Source organism: Daphnia carinata, chromosome 9 (assembly GCF_022539665.2).
Source record: "Daphnia carinata strain CSIRO-1 chromosome 9, CSIRO_AGI_Dcar_HiC_V3, whole genome shotgun sequence".
In the NCBI taxonomy this organism is placed as follows: Eukaryota; Metazoa; Arthropoda; class Branchiopoda; order Diplostraca; family Daphniidae; genus Daphnia; species Daphnia carinata.
Genome location: NC_081339.1, coordinates 3,395,646 through 3,416,873, shown reverse-complemented (window position 1 = coordinate 3,416,873; position 21,228 = coordinate 3,395,646). Strand labels below are relative to the sequence as shown.

Sequence of the window (21,228 nt, the reverse complement as noted above, 5' to 3'; positions counted from 1 at the left end):
GTCAAACCAAAAAACTATTAGCAACCTACTATGTTGCATTCATCAAACTATACCAGTGCTCATTGAGAGGTATTAGACTAATGTTTTGTTATCAGAATCTCATTGACGGATTTTGCTTTTAAGGTTTAGCTCATGAAACTTCATTTGTAAACAATACTTCCCGTTGAGGAATGTCACCAAAGATGCAAATCCTATGGGTAGGAATACCATAATATGGTTCTTCTACTCTTTAACCACTCATGGTCTCCTGTCAATCGTGATCTGAGTGGTGCACCATATTCATCTTCGTTGCAGTGTCAACTGTAATGACAGTCATTTTGGCAGTTGTAATCTCTACTTAGCCTACCAACGGACACATACATGTACCTCAACACAATTTCTACTGGTATTTTGAATTTTTCTTATGCCTCATATAGTTTGCTTTTTTATTTAAATTGAACATTCAACCATAGAATTGCCAACTCTTAGCCGTCTGCTGCCTATTTGCTGGCCCTACAGTCTTTCTAGCCATCGGACAGCAGAAGTAAGTCAAATTGCTTTCAACGTTTGATTACAACAACTATCTTATATTTCCCACTAACTAGTTCTTTTTCTTTACTTTTACGATTTAGAACAAAGCCTTCTTCGTCTTCGCCACGCCCGTCGTCACCTCGCCCGTCATCCCGTCTTCGCTTCGCCCGTCGTTCCGTCTTCGCTTCGCCCGTCGTCCCGTCTTCGCTTCGCCCGTCGTCCCGTCTTCGCTTCGCCCGTCGTCCCGTCTTCGCTTCGCCCGTCGTCCCGTCTTCGCTTCGTTTATATCCCGTCTTCGTTCGTGGTATGGTTGTGTTTTGTTTTATGTTGTATTATGTCTTGCGAATTAACCCGTTGGCTGCCACCCACCCACTTTGATCCCCTTTTTTTTGTAGCTTGACAGGGACGGGCCGCGCTGTTCTGCTCCATGGTCTATCTGCCATGGGGTGGAGCAGCGCCACTGCCCAAGATTGGCCGAATGGCCCCAAAGGCAATGCACCACAGGGAATCCCTTGATCGAGACGGCGATGTAGACCTGGGATGTGCATTTCCGTAAAGGTCTCATCGTCGTCTCAACCCGGCCCAGCCGGCCCCCTTGGTCGTTATCCCTTTGATAGCGACAGTAGCTATTGTAGATAGGTGGCGTGGCAGCCAACGGGTTAGTTTTAAGTGTATTTGTGTATGTATTGTATGTTGTATTTGTGTTTTGAAATGTATGTAATAGTGGTGGATATGTGGGTGGAAGGAGGGACAATAAAAACGAATTTACACGATTTACTTTTGTATTTATTATTTAGTTATACATTAACTGATATGGGGATCGAACCACAGACTTCTTACGTCACAGGCCAGCGCGCTACTGTTATGCCATAGCTGCTCTTAATAATAGTGTTCAGGATTATGTTATCTATATAGATATGCAATTCACATTAGCTTATTATTGAATCCACATTAATTGTTCATATGTTCATTGTTGGTATAATGGTAAAGCGTGCGGTTGTCACCCTGGAATACTAGGGTTCGATCCCCATGTCAGCTAATGTAAAGCTAAATATTAAATATAAAAGTAAACCAAAAAAAACCAATAAAGATGAGTTGAGCAGGCTAAATAAAGAAAAGGTTGATAAACGTAAAGTGTGAACACAGCGAAAACAGACAATGAAAGAAACAATTTTGGAAAAATATTTTATAAAAAAATTTTTATTGACAATTCTCTGCATATTACAATTATTTTTGCAACTTTAAAAAGGCACAATAGCCCTTTCAAAAGTTGCCGTCAACCCAGGCAGGGGGAGACACTGCCTTGTTGACCCACCGGGGAGATTACCCGGTGATTGGCTAAGAGAAGCCGGAAGAAGAGCTGAAGATTTGGAACATTTTTACAGGAGCGATTAACCTTTAGTTCGGATTTGTGGGCAGCCACGTCACCCTCCGTGAACACATCATCGGACGAAGCGGCACCCCACGTCCCCTTTCCGGCCAGAGCCCTCCAAACCTCGGTATATGTTGTTTTTATATATACCGTACAGTAGGGGCATGACCCCCTACGGGCTTATTACGAGTCAAGGGGAAACGGGGCTACGGAAAGGAAGGGAGCCCAGATATGCACTTCAATTTTTTAAATATAGAATACCGTCTCGGGAATCCGAATGAAGTATAGAAATGTCATGTCATCAATCCAATCATTACAATTTATTCAGTGTCTTGCCCCAACCAAGAATCTTTTCAGATCCAATGTTACTATTAACCTATACTGAGAAAAGAAAAACAACACCATTAAGCATCTCAATTGTTGCTCATGTGACTTACATGACTCATAGATTCAACTTCTGGCAGAAGCTTGGGAAAGGCCATACAAATTGCAGATGAAAATATTTGTATAAGGCTCTTGAATGATAAAATAGCACCCGTAGTATGTTGCATTGTTGATAGTTGTGTTCCCAGTATACTGAAAATCCTTTCCTATTGGATAAATTTTTTTTTTGTAGATTAGACATAGTTGGCAAAAAGGAGGAGAAATGCTTTGTCATAAATTCAAAATTTTTTCAAGAAAATTCCGTTCATACCTAAAGAGTCCATGTATGATGTTCATCGCTGCAATGCCAACGAAGTGAAATATCTTTAGGGTCATTTAAGTACCCAGCTTCACCAACACTCTGAACATAAAGGACAAGTTGTTCTTTAGCAAGAGAAGCAGAATTATTTGAGGCTTCTAGCTGTGACAGAACTATAAAGGATTGCTGTTATACGAGATTCATTTACACAAGATGGTACTTCTCATTAGACAATGTGCATACTCTATTACTTTACCCCATACCTTAATGGTAATGCACTCTGTGTTTTTTCAACTGTAGGCTCACTCTTCCATCCTCTAACACTTCCAGACTTGACTTGATCCCCCGCTAAAATTCTGTGAATGCAAAATAATAGCATTAAAAATACTTTTTCGATAGACAAAAAACCGAAAAGTACCTAATCCATGTTTGATGTTGAACTCATGCCATTTCTGGGTTTCCGTACCACACCCATTTTCAGCAGTCTTTATGGTAATATTAATCAAAGCCACATGTACCACTATGAAATGGATGTTGAAAAGCAAATAAAAACCTGTTGAGATGGATACCAGGAGAACCAGAATAGATCTCAATCAACTTCAATTATTCCCTTCCCTATAGTACTTAGTGACATAGCATAATAGATATACTTGCCTCAATTCAGAACCATAGACCAACGGAAAAGAACACAGAAATGTAGCTGTGAAAGCAGATCACTTTAAAACACAGGATCAGGTATAGATCACCTAAGAGTAGACCTAAAATGCAAAGGCAAAAATATTGGGCACGATTGCAGTTGACAAAGCATAGTAGCAAATAAAATAATTATCAAAGAAAAACATATCCACACTTGAGTTGCCGAATGGAGAGTTTGATGCAATCTATGGCAATCCGTTTTAACTCCCCCCCCCCCTTTTTCTTTTGTACACCTACCGTCATCTACCGGGAAGATTTTAATTAAGTCTCTAAATACAACTTTACATATGCTAGTCATATAAATATATGTTTTGAATTAATAACTTTATTTAATTTACATATAACTAAACCTTATTTTATTTTGCTATATTCTGCTTGCTTAACTTAATTATTATTACTATTCCTTGTTAGCTTTTCATTTTGTATTGCATTTTGCAGCAAACGTAATGAATTAAATTCTAATAACAATGAGAATAACTGTTTGTTTTAGGTATAAATAATATGTTAGAGTAATTTGAAGTCGTAATTGGTTGTTGCGGTGTGAAAATAATACGCAATAACGACTTGATATTACTCAAACATACGTATGTATGTGTACACAGACCACGTCTGTCTTTCCCACAATTATTGTGTTTGCCAAAGTACACATATATGGCAATCTGCTTTACCCAAAACAAAAATTTGAGTCCATTGGATTCTGTTGGCTTGACTAAGTCATTTGGCATAGCTAGCCAATATTCATCCATTGAGCCACAAGTCACATGATATAGTTGTTTTCCCATATTGAGCAATCATATCTATACTTACATGGAAATATTTTAGGAAACCAGCCATTGGTCTTGTATTATTATTTTTTAGTAGGAACTGCCATAATATGACCCTAATTATAATGGATTATAGCAAAGTGCAGTATTATACGTTAAAGGACAGAAGGCCTCTAAAACAGCTGTAAATAACAGAAAATTGTATTGGGTTTCTTTTTACTTGTGATTTGAAGGTGTGCAGCGTAAATCCATTGGAGCTGTAGAAAACTCAATAGTAGCCTCTTTACATGCTCCGCAATTGGGTCCCAACTGATTATCAATCCATTTGGCACATTGGTTTGATCTGTATCTGTGGTCCGGAAGGGTAAGACACATATTTTTTGCCGTTTGAAATTCCTGGACGGCTTTCGGACGAAATTCATCAGCCATTCTATCCGGAATAGCTTCCACTCCGGCACAGACTACGTATTTGCCGTTCACAGCACTCAAAACTGATGTAGCTTCTAGATAATTCAGGCTGCGATTGTTGCTGTTACAATGAAGTGATCCATGTTGGACACAATGGCCAAGCACTTCAACGAAATATTGCAGACTATAGTCAACAACGAGTCGCGTTAAATGTGCAGGGTAACCATGCTTCGGTACACGAAAGGAGGTGGCAGATTGTCGAACCTCCACCCACCTATGTCCGCAATCGTCTTTCATTGTCAAGGTGAGGAGACCATTGGCACAGGCGAGATTGGCGAATTCCGAAAGGCAATCTAGTAAAATGAATATTATGCGTTGCTAAAGTTCAAAGTCATTCTGCGATGGAAAATCAGCACACCAGTATAGTATATCTATATCATACCTAAAACTGGTGTTATGGGCACCAACCTAGGTATTCTCCTCTCCTTTGAGACGTTTCCTATGTTTTCATTTTCAAATCTTACATCATGGCAAGAAGACGGTTGTTCTGCATTCTGGATTTGAAGAAGTTGGCGCTTTCGGCTAAATCAGAAGGACCATTACAATTTATTTTACTTCTTTTCTCAAAAGAAAGATTTTACAATACTGGCTGGTTACTGATGATGAGCTGATAAATTTCTCATTTCGATTCCTTTTCCCTTTTTTTCCTGTTGAATAATTTTCGGGCTATAGAATCAAATACAAATATGACATTACGTTTTTTTTGTATGTTTTGTCTAGTGTTAAATTTGTTGATGGACGAGAGCACATTACCAATTTGAATAGATGTGGTTTAGTAGTGTGATAAGTTGTAACACAATTTTCAATTTGTGACGAAGAAAGATTTGCTTGTTTGCCTGTCAATTCCAAGGGCTGTTGATTTTCTCCCGGCAACGGATCTTGCTCAGCAGAGCTGACGAATGTAGAAGATTGCCTATCATATGTATCACACACAGGAATTACTGGAACAAACTCTGATGACTCATGAAATTTCGAGGAAGTTGATTGGTGATCAGCAACATTTTTGTTCTTAGCTGTGGGGTGATATTGATGGAATGTGATATTGGGGTTCTGTTTCTTGAGATGAGTATAGCTCTAAGACAAACAGAAATAAGTAATGGTTAGCAAATAACAATTTCCTCATCCAACGAATACAATCCACAGTACAAATATATTTTGGCTAAGGTCAACTACCAAACAGGCAAAGACAGGCAAGCTTCATGACAGCTTGGAAGGGGCTCGGAAATGCAGTTCTTCCTAAAGATTTTGATCTGCAAAACTGATGGTACTTTCTTAGAAAATCACATCGTTTTACGATTACATCCGGTTTTACTATCGACATTCTTTTTTTTTACTTGTTTACTACCAAAACTGCATTAAACAAGTATTCTGGTTTAACGCGATTGGTAGTCACATTATATCAGTGGCGGAAGCCTCCTATTACCAGGCGATAACTGCAATGCTACTCTTCAACCTTCACGTTTCATGGAAATCTACTGATTGTGGGTCGCTTAAGGTCAATTAATTCAAACAGAAGTTGTGGCATAATCTAATGAAACAAGTTACAACTAGAGATGGTATACCTTGCGAAGTTTGCCAAAATGTTAGGTTTCATCAACGAATAATGTTGGGACTAGGGAACTATTTTTCTGCATTTGCTCCACAATGTTGTCTTGTCAATGATCAATAATTTCCTGATCTTACCCTTATTGATGCGTTGTATGAACATATAGGTTTCATTTTACTTTTGTATATTATTTTGCAGAGATGTTATCTCAGGTGGATGACCTTGTTTTCATAATGTTCCCATAAAATGTTATGCTATACAAAATTGTCACCACTTTACTGACTCCCCAACGCTATTGTTTGTAAAGCAATGAGAGACTTAACGTTTCCATCTGAAACTAGTTACCAACGGCTACTTAACATGCAATAGCCGATGTTACGAAACGCTTGCGAAAGTGTCTGATAAAATCATCAGCTAGTAATTCTTCTACGCCGACGCACATTGACTTTCTAACTTACATAGTTCTACCTAACAGGAATGTTGGTGTGAAATGGCAGTTGAGTATTTACTTACACTGACGATGTTGTAGAATCTTCTGAAGTTTGCTAACCATCCATTGCTGGCTCCGAAATTTGATATTTCTAGCTGAGTTGCATAATGTCTTGCTTGATTTTGTAACATGGGTCCTGTAACTCGGATACCACTGGCTGTCTGTTGCTGATACCAATCATGAACCGACCGGTTTATCTTTTCGTTACGTGAGTGTCGAAAACGCTTGCGGGCGCCAATCGAAGGATTATTGCGACCCATAACCTCCCATTCGTGGATGTATCGCTCCTTTTGCGTCAAAGTGTTAAGAATCTGCGTTTTGCCACAGCCAAACTGTGTGGCCAACTAAAATTGTTTAAAATTCTACACGTTAACACTGCAGAAATTTTTTTATAACATACAATTTTTTAAATTATTACCTGCCGCATTGATTTCCCCATTTGTCTGGCTTCGATTACCTTAATCCTTTCCGCAAGCGACAATCCTAAGCGAGTTTTCGGCACGGTTGACGTTAGCTTGAAACGAGATTGCTGGGCATCGTCAGTCATGGTGACTTTGTTACCTGCACAACAAACTCATGCGATTAGATAAAGAACAGTGCAGCAGCTGGAACCTCCACATTACACGAGTACGGACACTGGACAATCGAACACAAGATTTCTTATACTCTGTGACGCTCAATGTCTAGTAGCCAAGTCATCGTGCAACTGCACAAAAGTTTTAAGAGCGTGGTCACATACCCTGTAAAACTAAGAGGAGGGGCATTGTGCGATGGGTGAAGGAGCATGATTGCCCTCTAGCCGTTTTACTATAAAACGAGATGTGTTATCGTGCAGCTATATAATAATACCTCTCAAGGTCTTTGAATTAAAATCCAAGTCCATCCTTCGAAAAGTCGTCCACACTCACCGTCTGATTTCAAGGTTGAGGAATACATTTTCGTCTACAGATTGAAAAATTCAATTATATTAGTCTTTATAAGGAACAGTCTATATTATCAAACATCGTCGTCAACCATATCCGATTTCAACCAAACGATAGCAGTATTAAAAAATCTGGTTCTGCTGGTTTTTGCTATTTATGTGGTAAGAGTTGTGCCATTCGCTAATCTTTTGTCATGGGAATATCCAGAAAAGCCAATTAAATGTTGATCAGTTTTAAATCTGTCCTAGGATTTAATTACCGACTTTAAATTCAAATAGATTGTTGCAATTAGATTACACCGAATACAATCGATTGTTTAGCCGTTCTATAAACAAATATATGTTGCATCAGCAATCTAGCATTGCATCACATGGGCGCAACACACTTCCAGGAAAATTTTCTACTTGTGATAGCTTTATCCCCTTTGGGAAGCCCCACTTTTACTTCAAATACCGTATATTCCGCAAGCGAAATTCCCCATTTTTATCGGGTACAGAAACTTTAAAGAAGAAGAACAGCAACTACAGCAAGAACAATGATAATAATAATAAAGTCTTTGAGTTAGTATTACTATTGTTCTAGCGTACCGGAAGACCCAAAGCCCCTTTGAATGGGATGCTTCATCAGGTTTATACGCTAGGCCAATGTCTGAAATAAAATTCATTGATGCTCAATAGTTCCAAAATCTATCCTTGAAACCACTGGATGAAGCCATCACGAGAAAACCAACTTTGCCAAATTATTCACTCATCCGATAAAAGTAATAATGCAGATGAGAGCCTACGATTACGCTGACAATTATGGCCAAGTAGAAATGCCAGGCATGCGGGAAATAATAATAACAACTGTGAGTTGGTTTATTACCTGACAGGCAGAGATGAAAGATGATGCGTCTCCATTTGTTGGTACCGTTTCTCGCTGACAACCGTGCGTGATTAGGCTACCCTCCTTAGCACTTCCAAATTTCTAAATTCCAAAAGAAAAATTGAACCAGTTAAACGGAAAACTAGTTTAACAGCCGTTAAGTTGACCAACGAAATTTCAAAAAGTGTTTCGCGGTAGACAATGAAGTTCCTACGCGCTATTTCTTGAGGATAGAATAATTTGTGATACCTCAGGGCGGTATTAGCGCGGGAAAAGCACAGCAGACAGCAATTTAGGAATCGGGAACACGCATCCTTATAGACGTCCCCATGTCTTATCTGTCTGTGCTCCATTTGTAATGAAAGACAGTAACACAAACAATTTCATTTGTTTTTACTGCGGGGCTTAAAATTTAAAGTTGACGGTTTACAAAAAGCTCGTCACATTAGCTACCGACCCGCTTTTTCATTCTGGTTGTCACATGTTTCACAGGTGAATTACACGATCCCCCTTTTTCCAGTCAACTTATTTGCAGCTGCCTAAAAACGTTTGTTTTTTCTAGAGTAACTATCCTGACATTTAGAAAAACTGTATTTAATGCAATTGATTAACTACTGGGCTCACTAAGTCTGCATTCGCAAGAAAATAAATCGGAATAAGTCACGTGACGACCGAATTGCGCTGAACACCATTATTTGAATTTTCGGGAACTACTTTTTTTAAAGGATAGCTTTAGATGTCGTTCGAGAGAAATTCGTAGTAGTTTTCTACAAGGCAACTAGGGGCGCAGCAGTCAAATGTCAAACACTAAAGGATATTTATTTCGATGTTGTTGCTATGAAGTGAACGCGGAAACCAAAAAGTGTGTTAAGAGATTTCGACCCGTACATGGAAAGCGTGTCTTCTAGTCATTTTGCCGTTCCTCGAAAGAAAACCTGCACGAGAAACTCGACTGGGAATAGAAATTGCTTGGCCCTAGTCCAACAACGTTCATTCGGTTTTCAGACCTCTGGCAAAAAGGATGGTCTTGCTTTCCCCAGCTAAACGTCAGTGATATCGATCCGGAATGAAACGTAAATACAAACTGCTAGCCTATTCCCTGTTATGGGTTTTCGGCGTAGGCTTGTTTGTTTGCATGTTGGGAAATAAGGTAAGTTGGAACATACTTAAATCTATACAGAAGTTATGAGAAAAAGAAAAAAAAACGTGTAACAATTTTTTTTTGCTTCTAGAAGGATGTTGGAAATAAGGCTCTGCGGCTAAAGCTGAAAAAGGATGAACTTGCTGCCATAGACCTAACTGTTTTCAACTCATCTTTGGCATATTTCAACGAAAAAGCATACATCTCTAAAGGACGACTGAAACCTGGAGAAGATGCTTATCATAATAATAAATTCAACCAAGAAGCTAGTGATGTGTTAGAGTCTAATCGTGTTATCCCAGATTACCGGCATAGAAAGTGAGTGCATAATCTCATTCAAAATCAGTGCAGTGAAACGAATTATTTTTGAAAAAATATTTTGTAGATGCCTTGATTTAGAATTTCCCAAGGATTTACCTTCAACTAGTGTAATTATTACCTTCCATAATGAAGCCAGATCAACATTATTGCGCACAATTGTTAGTGTGCTCAACCGAAGTCCTGCTCATCTAATCAAGGAAATCATCCTTGTTGATGATTTCAGCAATGATGGTATGGAAAATGTAAATTTTTAGTTTCAATCAATTCCAAAAATCAAAGTTTTAGCTAGTGATGGAAAAGAACTGGTCCAAATAGAGAAGGTTATATTGGTGCGAAATTCGAAACGCGAAGGCCTAGTCAGATCTCGCGTCAAAGGCGCCGAAGTTGCAACAGGTAAAAGAAAAAAACCCTTGATATCTCGCAAAATACAACTATTATTACTATTGATTGTTTTTGGTTTTTTTAGGGGAGTTTCTAACATTTTTGGATTCTCATTGTGAGTGCAACGATGGCTGGTTAGAACCGCTGCTCGCTCGTGTAGCCGAAGTATTTCGTATTTTTTTGGCACATTTTTTATTTTTAGTTTAATTTTGTTGAATTTAACCAAGGATCGAACGAGAATTGTTTGCCCTGTCATTGATGTAATAGCAATGGATAGTTTTCAGTATATTGCAGCTTCAACTGAACTCCGAGGAGGGTTCGATTGGAATTTAGTTTTTAAATGGGAGCTATTGCCGGCTGAAGAAAAAGCTCGCAGGAAGAACGACCCGACTATACCGATTAGGTAACATATTTTGCGTACGTTTCGTAATCACCTAACACTATATAATGAAATTCGACAGAACACCTATGATTGCTGGTGGATTATTCGTCATTGACCGCAAATATTTTCACAAGCTAGGTGCCTACGATCTTCAAATGGATATCTGGGGAGGCGAAAATCTGGGTAGGTGAAACTCAGTGTTAACGATCATTGAATTACGTGTGAGCTCAAAACCGTTCTTTGATCCATTCACTATTAATGGTTTCATCACGAACAGAGATTTCATTCCGCACATGGCAATGTGGTGGCCGCTTGGAAATCGTTCCTTGCAGCAGAGTAGGTCATGTTTTTCGTAAACAACACCCGTACTCTTTTCCAGGTTAATTTATAAAAAAAAACTATACAAGAGAAGGGCCACTAAAAAATAAATTGTTCGTCCCTAGGTGGTTCCGGAACGATCTTTGCCCGGAACACTCGCAGGTAACAAGAATCTATAAACCAATATCTGTTTTGATGAGTTTCAAAGTTCATTTTAAAAAATAGGGCGGCGGAGGTTTGGATGGACGAGTACAAAAAGTACTACTTTGCTGCCGTGCCAATGGCTAGAACCGTGTCGTTCGGAAAGTAATACCACGTGTTAAGCACTAACATTTCAGTACTCTTAATGAAATATTCACAGCATCACCGACCGCCTCGCACTTCGCGAGAGTTTGGGTTGCAAACCTTTCAAGTGGTACGTTGAAAACGTATATCCCGAGCTATTGAAGCATTTGCCCACAGTGCGTGACCCAAGTGGTACTAACTCAGGTGCCATAAAATATAAATCGCTGTGTTTCGACACCTACGGCCGCGGTGCCGGCAGCCATATTGGCCTATATGCATGCCATATGACGGGTGGCAATCAGGTACAAGTCAAAAGAAAAGATGAACTTAAGATTGACTTACATACATTGTCCGGGTTCGCAGGCATGGCTGTACCTTGCTGGTCGATTACGTCATGGCTCTTGGTGTCTGGCGCCGCCTAACCCAGCATACATTGGAGCCCAAGTAATCACATTGCCCTGCAGCTCCAGCAACGATCAGCTGTGGGACAAACTGGAAAGGGGCCAATTGCGTGGTGTTACCGTCATTCACAGACTCTCCAATCTATGTCTTGACGCACGAAATGCTCAAGAAATTACCGTACAGGAATGCAATCCACAGCTAGATACCCAAGAGTTCATATTTACTCGCTGAGAACTAATCCTTTCATTTATGGCAAAACGAGATCCATGGACTTCTTTCTGACGTACGCAACCATCGTAAATGATCCCGCTGAAAATCAACAACGTTCTAGTCACAGACAGATGGAGCAGCGTCTTCATTGATGGAGCTTGAAATTTGTGCCAGACCTTATAAATTTACCTTTTTACATACTCTTGACTATGAATACAATTATAGTGCCATTATTTACCGTTTATATTTCAGTCAGTTGGGAATTTTGCTAAGTTTTACACACGTTTACTTTTAGCTTGGCTTTTTCGAATTTTATTTTTTAACTCTTCTACGTTCACGTCCGAAGCTGTGGCTGATTTGGTTCCAGACGAGCTTGGTTCTTGTGGTGGAATAAACGCGCTTTCTCGTCGCTCTTTTCTTCGGACTTCCGCTTGTTCTTGTTTTTCTTGGTTCTCGTTCTTTTTGCGCTGCTTACGCTGTTCTTCTTTCAAGAAATATTCGCCAGTAGCCAGCAACTTGTCGACCTTGCTCTCTGGTGGTGCCGGAGGGAATGGTGTGTATTCCTTCTTTGCACGTTTCTTTGCAGGTTGCTTTCTCTTGCTTGTGTTCTTGTGTGGTATTGTGGGCAGGAAACGCTCCCACGACTCATTTTTTAGTTTCTCATCTTTCGCGAGTTCTCTTTTTATCATGAGGGCTTTAATATGATATATAGGGTGAACATTTTCCATGGTATCTTCAACCACTCTGCGAACTTGTTGAAGGCCACGATATGGCCCAACAGCTGAAACAGTATTGCCCTATAATTTTACAGAGAAAAATTCAACAGGTAAAATCTTTATAAAAACTTAAAACTTCTGTTTAAATACCTGAACAAGAATATAGCAACTTGTTAATAACTCCAAAGCTTTAAGTGTTGATCCATTAGGACCAATTAATCTTTGTCTCCTTTTCACAAAACGATCTTTATTTTGCGTTTGGGTTCCAATCTTTATGATATCACATGCCACATCATCATTCAGGACTTTGGTTGCTTGTTCATATGGAACACTTCTGGCAAGTAGCTTGACCATGTCACGAGCTTTAAGGATAATGTATGGATCCCATGTCTTTCTGGTGGTCTTAACTGTCATACTGCCCTCAATCACATCTAGCTCTGCTTTCAAATTGTGTTCACTAAGGGCTTTCTGGACAAGGGGCCAACATTCTCTGAGGTACACTTCTCTGTATTTAGGGAAAAGCGTTGCAAATGAACTTTCCTCTAAAAGGCCGTGTGGATTGTGTTCTTGCTTGAATTCTGGTAGTTTGATTTTCCAAGCATTAACGACGGTTTCAGGATTGACTTCTTCGCTATTTGCGTCTATCATATCGAAATCTTTGATTTTTAAGTTGATGTACTGAAATTTAAAACAATTGTTCGCTTGTCAAGAACACCACGTGCATATGCTACCTTTGTTGAAGTGAACACTACAAGGGATTTCGTATTGTCGTCTACATTACTGCCACCAGCCGGACTGTCATGGTAGTATGAATAAAGGAGCATACACTATCTAGTATCTACATATCCCACTGGAGAGTGAAGAGTTTGAAGACTCAAGAACAGCTCTGGTCTCTGGCTTTTGATGAAGACAAAATATAGCAGATGTAGGCAAATTCCGTAAAGGAAAGCGCAACGAATTAACGTTTCTTTAAAGCTACCTTTTGGTGTTCAGATTCGGAGAAATTCCAATGAATTTCCCTTACTCATACACCGTACGTCCATAGTATGGAAAGGGTATGGACTCCATACCCTTTCTCTGAAAACCGGAAACCCGGACCTACTCTTTAATTTTGGACCCTCTATCCTGCTCCTTTCGTTCTACCTCGTGATTTTACTACGTTGCCGAGATGCCGATTTTAGTAAATTCCCTTGCATTTGTTTTATTTATTCATATTGCTTATTCTCGCGGTCTCAGAGACAAAGCTCCATTTTCATAGTACTCCAGCATTATAATAAATCCCAAATCGTCAGTTGTACTTGAAAAAATGAAATTATACCATTTCAACATCAATTTTATCCCAAAATGTACACTTTGTGCGTGAAATACGCACAAAAAATGGTAAACAATGTAATTCTTTAAGGATTTTGAACTGTAATGCCAACTGACTTCAACTTGTCGCCTAGCCAACAACCATGAACTTCGACGAACCTGCCAAAGGAAAAGGAACTATACATAGAAACATATAAATGGGTCGTCACAAATAAGAAATCAGGAATTTCGCTGAGTTACCAACCTGCGTCTGCCGTTTGAGGCTGGGAACAAGTTCCACAGATTTTCTCTACACCCATGGACAGTTGCAAAGATAAAATCAAGGAGCTGTACAAAATCGGTTAGTGTTCTATGTTTCTAGTTTTCAAAGAAGCCCTCTTTTTTTTAAAGCATAATTTTAAATCCCCAAACTTTGCAGGCGACTGGCGAGGTATTGTTCGGCTCTTCGAAAACGGTTTTTGCGACGAGAAACTTCTCTGGTTTCAGCCGGACTTGGACGGAGTTGATTTTCTAGTGAAAAGTTTAACAACAATCGGAGTAAAGGGAATATCTAGTATTGGTTGTGGTACTGGTCTGCTCGAATGGATCATTAATTCTTCAACAAGTACGTAAAAAAGATAACGAACGTTATTCTTTCCTTGTAGAAAGCACTAAAAAACGTACAAAATTAACACGAGAGAACGGCTTTTATTCGTGCAGGTCTGCCTGTAATAGGCTACGAAATTGACCAAGGTTGGTGGGAAAGCAGATTTAGCCCTCCAAAATTTTGGAATGAAATTGAATGCATTGATCCCGCAATAGTGCCACGACTTAATCCTCAGTTTGCGTTACTATTCTGTTACTTCAACAATTTGAAAGCCTTTGAAGCGTATCTCGAAAGCTACACAGGTGACTGTGTGATTCTGATAGGCCCGGATGAGAATAATCATGAACGTTACTGCGATCCACAGCCGTTCCAGTTGAAAGACAGTGAATGCTGGCGCATTCACGCAATCTGGCGAACTAAGTTCCTCGAAGCAATTGTTATATACAGAAAATCTGCTATCTAATACCACTGTGATAATAAAATTCTTTTTATTTACCCTCTGATTTGATGCACATGCATATCGAATGATAACATTACAAAAGGAAATCCAGTGCGAAACAAAACTGCATTCATGGTGGAGCTTTGATTCCCCCTATTCTTGTCGTGTGTACAGGCGGCTTTAGAGTTGGAACAATAATGGTCATTATTAAATGTCCTTAAATTGTCATTAACAACAGTTCTTATAGTGAATGGAAACATTTCAAACGACGCAATCCAAATAATTCACAAATTTCGCTACAACTGATGCAAAATGGGAAAACTACCCTAATTGTTTAACTGGATGAAGATGTAAAATAACATTTAAATTGCAGATAGCCTTACACTAAGCAACACTTGACTTTGTTAACGTAACAGCGTCATTTAAATGAACGGTCAAACAAATCCATTCCACGAACGGAGGAAAACAATTACGAGTACACCTAGGGGTACGTTCTGTTAATCAGGTGTTACACACGTGCCATTTCAAAACAATTATAGGAAACGGTGCTAGCTCTTTCTTAGTTTTCTGATTTACAAAGACTGTTACATTCGTTTCTATATACCTCGATAGAGAAGATTAACCTTTTTAATTGGTAGAGGGTGGGCTTCCGTGTTGAACACCCATTCGTCAAGAGAAACCAAATCATCGTCGCTAAAGAGAAGATAGAGATACTGCAAATCGGAAATAAAAAGTTACTACACTGCCTTGTCGTAAATTTGAGATACTTGCTTACCTTTAACGTTTCAGCCAGAAAAAAACTTTGCTGGACATCATCTTGTGTGGGTTCATCACTGTAGACGTTCTTGATGCCGGTATATCCACCGTCAACACGACAATGCTTCTCTAGGGCCTGTACAGCTTCCCATCCCCATTGCCGGTAACGTACGTCATGGGTTAGTCTCCAAAGGACGAAGTAAGATTCGATAACTTCCGGTCGTAAAATATAGTATTTTTCATTAGACTTCAAGGCTTTGGCTTCAATTGCATCGGAAAAGCGGAAAGCCTCGGGCCCAAGTTTGGTGTTGGTTCGATCATAAGACTCATGACAGGTGTGTGTGATGGCTACCCCCAATTCTTTATGTTTACTCTTCAACGGTTCCTCTAAATGTGTGCCTCCCAAGGCCAGCATTCCGCCTATGAGTAAATGGAAAAATTACAGAAAATACGTAAAAACAAAATATGTACGCAAACCTGTAAAACACGCCAGGTGGTCCATTTTGTGTTCAAGTCGATTAAACTTCATTTCGGCAAAGTAAGTTAGGCCGCCGTTTGACTTTTGGATCAACTTCCCCACTGCGGCATCCATGGCGTCGACATACATTTCTTTGGCCTCGTCATTTGTTTTACCGCTCTGTAGCCACGATTTCAATAGGTATTCGTAAAACGAATCTCCTAATGCGCCCATAGAAATATGCTGTTGGCCCCATCGTCCAGTTTTCGGATTAAGATAATTGGGATATAGCCCGTCCGGTCTATCCTGTTTCTTGATAACCTGTGTGATTTTCTCAATTTTTTGCCGAAAAACTGGATTGCCAGTCACATCTGACAAATAGTTAAACTCTAAACTCATTGTCCCGAATTCGGAAAGGATACTGGAACCACTACTGGCCCACGCGTAATTTTTACTCGTCTACGAAGATGGAGGAAAAAGATAGGCATTAAAGTTTTGAATTTGATCATGAAACGAAGTCACTTACCCCGGAACCGATATTAATCAATGCATGTGGTATACCCGTAAGCGTATTAAATGCCGGCAGTAGTTTCTCGGCGATATGTAGGGCTTTTTCCCGAAACATTGAATCGCCAGTTATGGCATAGCACGAAAGTAAGCCACCAACAAACCGAATATTAGTCTCGAAAACGGATAACTCCGACGACTAACAAAGACGAACAAATATAAAAGATTACAGGGTTCGTACAAGAATTACGATAACAATGTATGCGTGATTACCACTCCTGTCAAATTTAAGTTGTCTTCCACCCAATCTCGACCTCGCTTAAACTCGTCCATGAATCCCATGATGTAAAGGGTATCAAGACCGTCGACAATTGAAGCTCCGTAGTTGCCCGACCCAAAAATTGATGCGCTATGGCCTTTGTGACTGATCGGCCGTAATTCATTTTTCCCCCAGGCGTACGTGGCGTAGTTGTCCCATGCATGCTTCATCATCTATAAAAAAATTAATTTTAATTATGTTTAGCCTAGCAATTATTAAATCTACAGGTAGTATTTATTCTAAAATTTTATTCTAATATCACCTAAGCCGAAACCAGGTATAACCTAGAGATTATCGAAAAGATACTTCGGCTACTGTAAGACAATATTATATTCGGATTTCGACAAGGTTTAACATTTGACAAACAAGATTACTGCAACCTATTTTCATCCCTGAGAATTAATAAGGTTATCAGGCTTCTCAACAAGGACGTAGCAGTATGAAATGGTCGATTAGATCTGTTTTTTAATGCGGTACGAAAACCAAAAACAGCATATCATTACTGATATCTACAGGAACTTTCTGTGGATACATAAAATGCCAGAAACTATTTATACCTGTCGAACAGTTTCTCTTTTCGCCCTTATATCTGGTTCAAGATCGCCACCACCCTGAACCTTTGGCAGCCGATTTTTTTGTTGATAACGAACGTTTTCACCGCTTTCTCCCTTGATACCTCCATCAGGTTGTGTAGTGCTGCTGTAATGAATATTGGTGATACAATAAGATGTATAATAAGCTTTAAACACAAAATGTAAATTAAAATAATAGTACCCAGAAACACCAGCTTCACTTTTACTTGATGGAATGACAGGCCTAGGAAGAACTTTCATCTGATTTTGCTCCAGCTCTAGCCTTTCTTGTGTTTCAATTTTGGCTTTTAGTCTGGCCTGGTCTTCAAGTAAATGAAAATCAGGTTTGTCAATTTGACCATGATGTTGTTGTGCTCTGCCTTCATGAACATCATCTTTTGCTAATGGTGGTAGTTGCAATATAAATTCTGGCCCAACTTTCTGCACATGTTCATAGACCTTGTACACACTATTGATTGATGGCAAAGCAATCCCTGTACGTAGCTCAGGGAGAAAGAAAACTGTTCCAAAGCAGCCCACCACAAGTCCAAAACACACAAACCCCAGCAAAACTCTTTCCTTGGAGCGACACAATTTGTTTAGAGATATCGGTAACTTGGTCGGTGACCTATGATAGGTAGGTAAAATATTCTCGAGACCCATTTCGAACCGAGTTGCCCTCCAGAGCAACTATTGCACAAGAATGAAATAGGCAGCACACTCCCACAAGTCTATGAATTTCCATCCAATCCAATTAACTGGTCTTGTTCTGCTCGTTATAGGAATCACCCAATTTCAATGTTCATCGCTTATCAAACTTTGCATCCAGCTTTTTGCCACCACCACCGTGTGATAATTCTAAACGCTGTTGTGGCATAAATGCCCTGGCTGACAAAAGCAGACTACTCGCCCTGCTGGCAGGTTTAGTGGATATAGTAAGTACGGACTGCCATGCGACTGCTGTCACTTTTTTCCGCGCCATCTACATGAGAAATAAATGTAGATTTCTGATCTCATGCAAATTGTAGAAAGGGACAAGTTCCAGTGTCCCATCCCATCTGTAGCTTCCACGAAATGGTTCAAATTTCATTCTAGATTTATTTAAAAAGGAAAAAGATTTGAAACATAGAAATAAGCATGCTGTTTTTGTTGAAGTAGCCAATCTATACTTTTCTATGCAGTCAGATGGTAACTAACAACATGGGGCATGAAAGCGCGATTTAGTTACGAAAATAAATTTTCAAAATATCAAATGGAAAGCTATGTAATTAATCAATCCGTATAAAAAACAAACCGAAGTCTATTTTATTTTACCTTCTAAATATTTATGAATTACCTTTTTTCGCTTTCTTGGCGATGTAATCACTGGCAACCCTGCTTCTAACGTGTTGCTTGACATTTTGGTTGTATCTTTTCGCGGTTTGCAAATGAGATAGTTGAAAAAGTTTTTGGCTTGTTAAATAAATAATATTGTAATGGCCTCCGTGGCAGCTTTGCGCGAATATGGAAGTAGTGATGATGATAGTGGAAGTGGAGAAGATTCTCATCTTAACCCCATTAATACGTCGGAGTTAATTAATCAGAAGTTAATCGTTCCCGTAACGGCAGCACCCGACGTTTTACCAAATGCAAGTTATAATTTTTACAAGATTATGTGAATTTGAATAACTGTGATAAACTTTATAGGAGGAATTAGATCCTCTGCGGCATGTAGATCCTTCTTCTAAAGAACTGCTATATAATCCTAAAGCAGAAGAACTCTTTGCCCCCACGTTGGGACCTGATTGCCCTTTCAAAACTGGGCAACAAAGAGCACATAGGAATACAGTTGCTGGATTTGTTGAGCCAGCCCATCTAAGTGAATTCCAGTTTGAGGCACAGCGTAAAACTTTTACCAGTTTTGGTAAGAATATGTTTTGCTTCAGATTTTGTTCCAGCCACTCAAAGATTACTGTGTAAACAGGTTATGCCCTAGATCCTACTGTTGGACTGTCTCAGAATGAAGGAAACAGTTATGTAGGTGACATCGAGTCAGCTGAATCCTCCTCCGGACGAACAGTGTTTGAGAATCCCAATAGACCTGATCCCAGCAGAGCTGGAGTGAAAAGGAAAATAGAAAAGAATGATGATTCTGCTGATTTAGAAGGATATAAAGGACCTTGGGCTCCCTATGAAAATGAAAGTCGAAGCGCTAAGCCCTCCGAGGTAAAACAGTATATCCTTTTACTAAAAACAAAAGGTAAAAAAAAAAAAAAAAAAAAAAAAAAAAAATTTGTCATTGCAGGCTGACAAAGCAGAGCTTGATGAGTACTTAGCTAAAATGAAGAAAAGGGGTAAACCCAGGTATGAAGAAAAAGCCATTGAAGAAAAAACATCACTTCACAGTAAGAAACTTCTTCAGTGTACTATATGCATAAGAAAACTGAAATAATCATCATTTTTACAGTTGATGACCCTGTGGATTACCAAGGCCGAAACTTTTTACACGCACCTCACGACATTGGAGTCAATTTGCGTTCTGATACTCCTCCTAATAAATGTTTCATCCCCAAAAAACAAATTCATGCCTGGACAGGACACAACAAGGGAGTTGCCCAAATTCGGTGGTTCCCCAAGACTGCCCACCTACTTCTTTCATGCAGCATGGATGGGAGAGTCAAGGTTTGTTGATGGTTGAAATTTATCCTGTTAAAAAGTAGCTTTTGAATATTTCACTCATTAGATCTGGGAAGTATACAAAGATCGGCGCTGCGTCCGAACTTATTTTGGTCATCGGCAAGCTGTTCGAGATATTGCCTTCAACAATGGAGGCGAAAAATTTCTTTCTGCAGCGTATGATCGTTACATAAAATTATGGGATACCGAAACAGGACAGGTTGTATCTCGATTTACCAACAAAAAAGTTCCCTACTGCGTCAAGTTCAACCCTGAAGAAGATAAACAACATCTTTTTGTGGCTGGCATGGCAGATAAAAAAATTGTCTGCGTAAGTTGTTAACAGCTTTACGTATCCCATTTACTCCTAGATGGTTACCTATTTCTTATTTACGTAGTGGGACACTCGTACCGGAGAAGCTGTACAGGAATACGATCGGCATTTAGGTGCCGTCAACACAATTACCTTCGTCGATGAGAACCGTAGATTTGTGTCTACTTCCGACGACAAGAGTTTGCGCGTATGGGAATGGTGTGTTGAAAAAGCGCATTAGATAGTTAACATGAGTAAACATAATTGTTATTTTTTTTTACCTAGGGATATTCCTGTGGATATGAAATATATTGCTGATCCTACGATGCATTCCATGCCTGCTGTTACCTTGGCTCCAAATCTGAAGTGGCTCGGATGCCAGAGCATGGACAACAAGATTGTCATTTATTCTGCGTTGAATCGCTTTAAACTCAATAGGAAAAAAACTTTCAAAGGACACATGGTCGCTGGTTATGCTTGTGGCCTTGATTTCTCTCCTGAAATGAGGTTCGTTGTTAACATTTTTGTCTTTCGCCGCTGATACGTTTTTTTAAAATTTGGATGTTATCGAATTCAATTGGTTTTCGTTGCTTGCAGCTATGTCATCTCTGGCGACGCTGATGGCAAAGTCTTCGTTTGGGATTGGAAAACAACTCGAGTGTTGGCTAGATGGAAAGCACATCAAGCAGTTTGTAGTTCCGTTTTATGGCATCCTCACGAGACATCGAAGATTGCTTCAGCTGGGTGGGATGGGCTGATAAAGTTCTGGGACTAATGTGAATTCTTGTGTCGTTTATCCAATTTAAAAGTCGGACAAATTAATAAAGGCTTTTTTTCTTCAT

The 21,228-nt window shown here is 39.4% G+C and overlaps 7 protein-coding genes across 10 annotated transcripts; 4 read left to right on the top strand and 3 right to left on the bottom strand.

Annotated features, from left to right (window-relative positions):
* The first annotated feature begins 173 nt into the window (after positions 1-173).
* Positions 174-1,124, top strand: LOC130688213 (uncharacterized). The gene is made up of 3 exons (XM_057511192.2): positions 174-385; positions 453-523; positions 612-1,124. Exons 1-3 carry the CDS (start codon positions 361-363, stop codon positions 858-860), a joined length of 345 nt encoding a protein of 114 aa, XP_057367175.1. The 5' UTR covers positions 174-360; the 3' UTR covers positions 861-1,124.
* Positions 1,125-4,074: 2,950 nt separating this feature from the next.
* LOC130688195 (uncharacterized) lies at positions 4,075-11,624 on the bottom strand. 2 transcript variants are annotated; one of them, XM_057511156.2, is made up of 9 exons: positions 11,486-11,624; positions 8,316-8,417; positions 7,268-7,470; positions 6,947-7,089; positions 6,552-6,872; positions 5,246-5,566; positions 5,079-5,158; positions 4,875-5,014; positions 4,075-4,785 (listed from the first exon to the last, which is right to left on the bottom strand). In XM_057511156.2, exons 3-9 carry the CDS (start codon positions 7,290-7,292, stop codon positions 4,241-4,243), a joined length of 1,575 nt encoding a protein of 524 aa, XP_057367139.2. In that variant the 5' UTR covers positions 7,293-7,470; positions 8,316-8,417; positions 11,486-11,624; the 3' UTR covers positions 4,075-4,240. The 2 variants fall into 2 exon arrangements, with proteins under 2 accessions (XP_057367139.2, XP_057367138.2); XM_057511155.2 differs by having other exon boundaries at positions 7,378-7,470.
* Positions 9,099-11,988, top strand: LOC130688193 (polypeptide N-acetylgalactosaminyltransferase 2-like). Of its 2 annotated transcripts, none has more exons than XM_057511151.2 (12): positions 9,099-9,465; positions 9,551-9,774; positions 9,842-10,008; positions 10,063-10,170; positions 10,244-10,323; positions 10,386-10,561; positions 10,620-10,723; positions 10,818-10,919; positions 10,984-11,020; positions 11,084-11,164; positions 11,220-11,445; positions 11,507-11,988. In XM_057511151.2, exons 1-12 carry the CDS (start codon positions 9,382-9,384, stop codon positions 11,774-11,776), a joined length of 1,659 nt encoding a protein of 552 aa, XP_057367134.1. In that variant the 5' UTR covers positions 9,099-9,381; the 3' UTR covers positions 11,777-11,988. The 2 variants fall into 2 exon arrangements, with proteins under 2 accessions (XP_057367134.1, XP_057367133.1); XM_057511150.2 differs by having other exon boundaries at positions 9,101-9,465; positions 9,548-9,774.
* LOC130688204 (KRR1 small subunit processome component homolog) lies at positions 11,745-13,283 on the bottom strand. Its single transcript, XM_057511168.2, has 3 exons — positions 12,622-13,283; positions 11,994-12,552; positions 11,745-11,931 (listed from the first exon to the last, which is right to left on the bottom strand). The coding sequence occupies exons 1-2, from the start codon at positions 13,117-13,119 to the stop codon at positions 12,031-12,033; spliced, it is 1,020 nt and encodes a 339-aa protein (XP_057367151.1). The 5' UTR covers positions 13,120-13,283; the 3' UTR covers positions 11,745-11,931; positions 11,994-12,030.
* Positions 13,284-13,892: 609 nt separating this feature from the next.
* On the top strand, positions 13,893-14,977 carry LOC130688208 (uncharacterized). The gene is made up of 3 exons (XM_057511183.2): positions 13,893-14,122; positions 14,201-14,386; positions 14,482-14,977. The coding sequence occupies exons 1-3, from the start codon at positions 14,080-14,082 to the stop codon at positions 14,829-14,831; spliced, it is 579 nt and encodes a 192-aa protein (XP_057367166.1). The 5' UTR covers positions 13,893-14,079; the 3' UTR covers positions 14,832-14,977.
* LOC130688189 (mannosyl-oligosaccharide 1,2-alpha-mannosidase IA-like) lies at positions 14,840-18,334 on the bottom strand. 2 transcript variants are annotated; one of them, XM_057511145.2, is made up of 7 exons: positions 17,621-18,334; positions 17,404-17,542; positions 16,801-17,019; positions 16,547-16,726; positions 16,041-16,479; positions 15,583-15,983; positions 14,840-15,520 (listed from the first exon to the last, which is right to left on the bottom strand). In XM_057511145.2, the coding sequence occupies exons 1-7, from the start codon at positions 18,079-18,081 to the stop codon at positions 15,404-15,406; spliced, it is 1,956 nt and encodes a 651-aa protein (XP_057367128.1). In that variant the 5' UTR covers positions 18,082-18,334; the 3' UTR covers positions 14,840-15,403. The 2 variants fall into 2 exon arrangements, with proteins under 2 accessions (XP_057367128.1, XP_057367129.2); XM_057511146.2 differs by having other exon boundaries at positions 17,404-17,545; positions 17,621-18,333.
* A 465-nt stretch (positions 18,335-18,799) lies between these two features.
* LOC130688218 (pre-mRNA-processing factor 17-like) lies at positions 18,800-21,227 on the top strand. Its single transcript, XM_057511198.2, has 9 exons — positions 18,800-19,046; positions 19,105-19,321; positions 19,382-19,623; positions 19,703-19,802; positions 19,865-20,079; positions 20,141-20,404; positions 20,472-20,605; positions 20,672-20,893; positions 20,984-21,227. The coding sequence occupies exons 1-9, from the start codon at positions 18,894-18,896 to the stop codon at positions 21,159-21,161; spliced, it is 1,725 nt and encodes a 574-aa protein (XP_057367181.1). The 5' UTR covers positions 18,800-18,893; the 3' UTR covers positions 21,162-21,227.
* Position 21,228: the final 1 nt, after the last annotated feature.